Consider the following 5,421-nt stretch of genomic DNA (forward strand, 5'->3'; position numbering starts at 1 on the left):
TCCTTGAGTAAAACAATCTGTCTTGTATCAGTGCTTGCATGCTTTCTTGTAATTGCCTCGTATAATTCTAGTATAGGTTAATATTTAAATTCGTTTTTAAAAGATCACTTATTTTTTAAATTAGTTCTCAAAATTTTTTTTAGTTATATTAGTTCTTAGAAAATAAAATGTAAGTTAAATTGGTCCTTTCCTTTATTAGATGATAATGTGTCACGTTAAGTGCCACGTGGCATGATAACGTGGTAGGTTAATACTACGTGTCACAAGATGATTGGTTGACGTGTCACTCGAGATGTAAACAAATTATTTATAATCAAAATAGTCCTGAAAGTCCAGACGTAAGTTATTTTCATCCCTAAAATTTTAAAAATTAATCAAATTAGTCCTTATATAATTTTTTTATTTTTTCTTCGTAATATTAAATTTAAAATATTTTTTTATAGTACTAATTTTAATATTATTTTTTAGATCTTAATTTTAAAATTCTCTTTACATAAANNNTTTTGCGACTTATTTTATCTTAAAATTGAAAATAATGCTATACTATTTTATGTCCGGTAATGAAGCCATTGTTTTCTTTTGAATTGTTACTAGTGTACAGGTACGTGTATGGAGGCAGAAAAATGAAGAATAAGGGCCAAAATTTTCTTTAGCAAACCAAAGATTCGGTCAATTAATGCTATTTTTGGTTTGCACAGATCTTAGTAACACAAGTATAAATACCCCAAGATTGTGAAAGGTTTTCATCATCACCATCTGCATAGTCTAATAAACGATTGGGAAGGATTCCTTCCCAATCAACCCAGATTTAATTTGGTTCCATATTCAATTTCCTGAAAAATGGCAAACGGCAAAGTCATTGTCGCTGGAGTATCTATCATTCTTGTTGTTGGTGTTGTCATTGGCACCGTTGCCGTTGTTAGCAACAACACCAGCAACGACCAATTGAAAACCCACAATAAGGCAGTTGACTCATTGTGCCAAAACGCAGATGACAAGAAACTTTGTTATGATATCATTGGCAATGTCAATACCACAGACCCAAAGGATTACGTCTCAGAAGTGGTAAGGAAAACCTTGGACAGTGTGATAAAGGCATTCAACATGACTGATACCCTCTCCGTAGAGCACGGTCAGAGTAATCCAGGCATGAAGATGGCCCTTGAAGATTGCAAGGACTTGTTGCAATCGGCAATGCACGAACTGGAGGCCTCTATCAACCTTGTCTCTGAGAACAACTTTGCAAGTGTTTACCAGAGTTCTGCAGAACTCAAAAACTGGTTGGGTGCCGTCATTGCCTACCAACAATCTTGCATGGACGGCTTTGACACCGAAGGTGAAAAGAAGGTCCAAACCGAGTTGCAATCTGACAGCTTGGACAGTGTTGGCAAACTCACTGGTCTTGCTCTTGATGTTGTTTCCGGATTGTCCCACTTCCTTAATGGTCTTGGTTTGAACTTGAACCTCAAACCCGCTTCTAGGAAGCTCCTTGAGGTGGATCATGAGGGATTCCCCACTTGGTTATCCGCCGCAGATCGCAAACTCTTGGCTAACATGGATAATGTCAAACCTAATGTTGTTGTTGCCAAGGATGGTAGTGGCCAATTTAAGACCGTCTTGGACGCAATTAACTCCTACCCCGCCAACTTCCAAGGTAGATACATTATCTATGTTAAGGCTGGCGTTTATGACGAATACATTACCGTTGACAAGAAGTGCAAGAACTTGTTTATCTATGGTGATGGAAATACAAGAACCATTATCACTGGTCGCAAGAACTTCCATGAGGGTACCAAGACAATGAGAACCGCCACATTCTGTAAGTCTAGCTTTATTTCTCCTAGTTTCTATTCTATTTTGTCAAAATCATTTTATTATAGAAATGAAAATATATCATCCCAATTCACAATGTAAAACATGTTACTAGAAGATAAAATATGCTTATGTTGTTGTGATAACCAATTTTCTAAAAATTAATCAAGTATTTAATAGATTTGATATAAACTGTATGTGCAGCTTCCAATGCCGATGATTTCATTGCCAAGTCAATTGCATTCGAGAACACCGCTGGCGCTGAAGGTCACCAAGCAGTGGCACTTCGCGTGCAGGGAGATCGCTCAGCCTTCTTTGATTGCGCAATGCGTGGTTACCAAGATACACTTTATGCCCACGCCCATCGTCAGTTCTACCGCAACTGCGAAATCTCTGGTACCATTGACTTCATCTTCGGCTATGGCACCACCTTGATCCAAAACTCTAGGATCATTGTGAGGAAGCCCATGTCAAACCAGCAGAACATCGTGGTCGCCGATGGAACTGACCAGAAGAACATGCCTACTGGTATTGTCCTCCAAAATTGTGAGATCATGGCTGATGCCGCCCTCTACCCAGACAGGTTGACAGTGAGGACATTCTTGGCAAGGCCATGGAAGGCATTCTCAAGGGCAGTGTTCATTGAGAATAACATTGGTGATTTGATCCAGCCACAAGGTTACATCCCATGGAACCCACCAACTGAGGCTAACACTGACAATTGTTACTTTGCTGAGTTTGGAAACACTGGAGCTGGTGCCAACGCCGGAGCCAGGGCCAAATTTGCAAAAGGACTTATTAACAAGAATACTGCTGCTAAATATCTTGCTGAGCCATGGATTCAAGCTAGCACCTGGGTCCCAGCCACTGGCATTTCCTACGATGCTGGCTTCATCAAGGCTTAATTAAAGTCTGAAGAACAAAGAAGTATCAAGGGAAATTGGATTATCATGATTTTAATGTATTTGGTGGTGATCGTCAATGAATAGAATTTATTCATTTATTTTATTTCTCTCAAACTTAATTATTCAATTTTCTCTTGGTGTGCATTTATATTTTACACTTGAAAATTTAATTAACGAGGGCGAAAGAATATTATTGATCAATAAAAATAAAGATGGATACTATCATAAAAATTTTATAATTGTCTTTATATAAAAATAATTTTTTTAATCTTTAAATGATGAATTATATGATTAAATTTGAATATATTATAAAAGTGTTATCTTTGTTTAAAAGGTAACTAAATAAATAAGTTACATTTTTAAATAATGCATTTTTATAAAAAAAAAATTATTTTTTTGGTTTGAGTAGTTGCCAAAAATAAATTCAGAACTATCGACCAAATTTTTTTAGTTATGTCATTTTACTTATCACAAATAAGTTAAAAAATTAAAAAATAACTTTTTTTTCGTAATAAAAATCTTTTTATCACATTTCTTTTAAAATAAATACTTTTAAAACTAAAAATTCAAATACAAAATCACTTATTTATAAACTATTTTTAATATAATTATTTATTATTTATGGTATTTTTCTAAAAAAGTTTAATTAAACCGTCTAAATTGGACCTAAATCAATAAGACCCCAAACGATCAAAATCCCTCCTCCAAATTTAAGCTATTCACGATCATTCTTTTTCTCTACCCCATCGCTTACTCTTCTCTTATCCGAATCGCTCTCCTCTCATCATCCCTCGTTATACTTCCCTCTACCTCATCCCTTCTTCTAATATATGTCACTCTCTCATCATCCTTTCTTCTTCTGATTTGCTTTGACTACGAAAGATGGAGGATCGACGACGGACAATAGAGGATCGACAAGGATATGGACGCACTACCGCAAGAGAATATGCACTGATGCACTCCCGATTTTTTTTATTCAAATCCAGTTATCAATTTGGATTATTTATCCATCTAAACGAATCGGACTGGCCAATAAATTTTGGTTTAACTGGTCCGATCCGATTACTCAGTCGATTTTCAAAATCATAATATTAACAAGTGGTGAAGACTCTGCATGTATGTGAAGTTAATAATTAAATTAATGAGTCAAAGGATAATTTTTAACGAATTTTTAGAAATTATTTATTATTCCATTTTGAATTTGTAAATTTGTAAAAATGTAGATTTTTTGGAATTTGAACTAAAATATAAATTTTAAATTTTTATTCTTATTCATTTTAATTTTTTGATATTTTATTTGAATTTAAATGGAGAGTATTTTTTAATTGATATTTATGTTTTAAAATTAATAACAACTAATTTAAAAATAGTAATTGTAAATAATATGTACAAGTAGTAAATTAAATTAATTAGATTCAATTTATTATATATGCTGCAAAAGTAGTAAATCGAATCAACTTGATATGATTTACTATTGATTTATTATATTCCAAATTTCATTCCTAGGTAAATCGAATCTATTAACATCAATTTACATAAAAATTTACTAATTTGAATAATATTGATTCAATTTATATAGAAATATGAATGGAGACATACACGTAATGTTATTCGTTTTGAGACTTTTGTGTAATCTAAGTTGATACTTAGTTTAATTAAGTGTTTTATCCCAATTATTAATATTTTCATTCATTCTAATTGTCAATTCTTATAATATAATTTTTAAGCAAAAATAACCAATGACAAATTGATATTGATATTAATAATAAAAAATTAAACGTAAATTTATGATTCTAATTGTCATAAATATAATATTAACATAAATAGCTTTGTTAAAATGCTCTTTAATGCACGTATGTTAATTAGTAATAAATTGATATCGATATCAATAATTAATTTTTATAATTAATTTTGTGCTACTAAAGATTATATATAGCGTTTTTTTTGTTGTTCATGAATCTAAATTTGAGAGCTAAAGCATTTTTTTTTATTTTTTAATTTGTTATTTTTTGTTGACTACTTCATAGAATATGAATGTATTCTTTGTTTTTTCATCGAAGTTGATCCTTTTAAGGTACAAATTATAATTTTTTTATGATATTTTTTTATGTAGTCATTCTATTATTATTCTTCTGATAATTTGATAATTATTCGTACTCAAACTTATTCTTTTCGTCTATCGAGCAATTGCTTCCAATGAACTTTATAGGTCAAGTTTAAATTCTATCCCCTCCATGTTTTTTATGTCTACATGAAAATTTTCGAAGTGCAGCGTATAATGAGATTTAATTTCCTTAATTTAGGTTCAATTTTGCTAGAATTATAACAAGCTTGGAGATGCAATTTCAAATATTGGTACTGTATTTAAAAAAATTTAAAATTTTTCATAATAAAAATAATTTTATAAGATATTATGTTTTTTTTAGAAACTATCGGCCTTTTGGTCCATCAATACAATGCCATTGATGGGAATAAAGGTCAGTTTAATTTCTCATTGTGCCTATTCTATACATTGCCGCATTACATAAATAGTGGATGATAAAGCTTATTTAATAAGAGGATAGTCTGCATTTGCACGGATTCTAAATTTTCGAGCTTATGACATTGTTTCAGTTGGGTGTTGTTACGAGAATGATTCTAATCTATATGTGTCTAAGGACTAGAATAACTTAAATATTATTTAAATAATTTAGATCAAATATTA

The 5,421-nt window shown here is 31.6% G+C and overlaps 1 protein-coding gene across 1 annotated transcript; it reads left to right on the forward strand.

The window, feature by feature from the left end:
• LOC107615275 (pectinesterase-like) lies at nt 747–2,820 on the forward strand. Its single transcript, XM_016317364.2, has 2 exons — nt 747–1,819; nt 2,017–2,820. Exons 1-2 carry the CDS (start codon nt 841–843, stop codon nt 2,715–2,717), a joined length of 1,680 nt encoding a protein of 559 aa, XP_016172850.1. The 5' UTR covers nt 747–840; the 3' UTR covers nt 2,718–2,820.

This window comes from Arachis ipaensis, chromosome B09 (genome assembly GCF_000816755.2).
Source record: "Arachis ipaensis cultivar K30076 chromosome B09, Araip1.1, whole genome shotgun sequence".
NCBI lineage: Eukaryota > Viridiplantae > Streptophyta > Magnoliopsida > Fabales > Fabaceae > Arachis > Arachis ipaensis.

Excerpts from the sequence above, each read along its gene's own strand:
- LOC107615275 (XM_016317364.2), top strand. The coding sequence starts at position 841 with ATGGCAAACGGCAAAGTCATTGTCGCTGGAGTATCTATCATTCTTGTT. Across the intron at positions 1,820-2,016 it reads AATGAGAACCGCCACATTCT|CTTCCAATGCCGATGATTTC; the intron begins GTAAGTCTAGCT and ends CTGTATGTGCAG.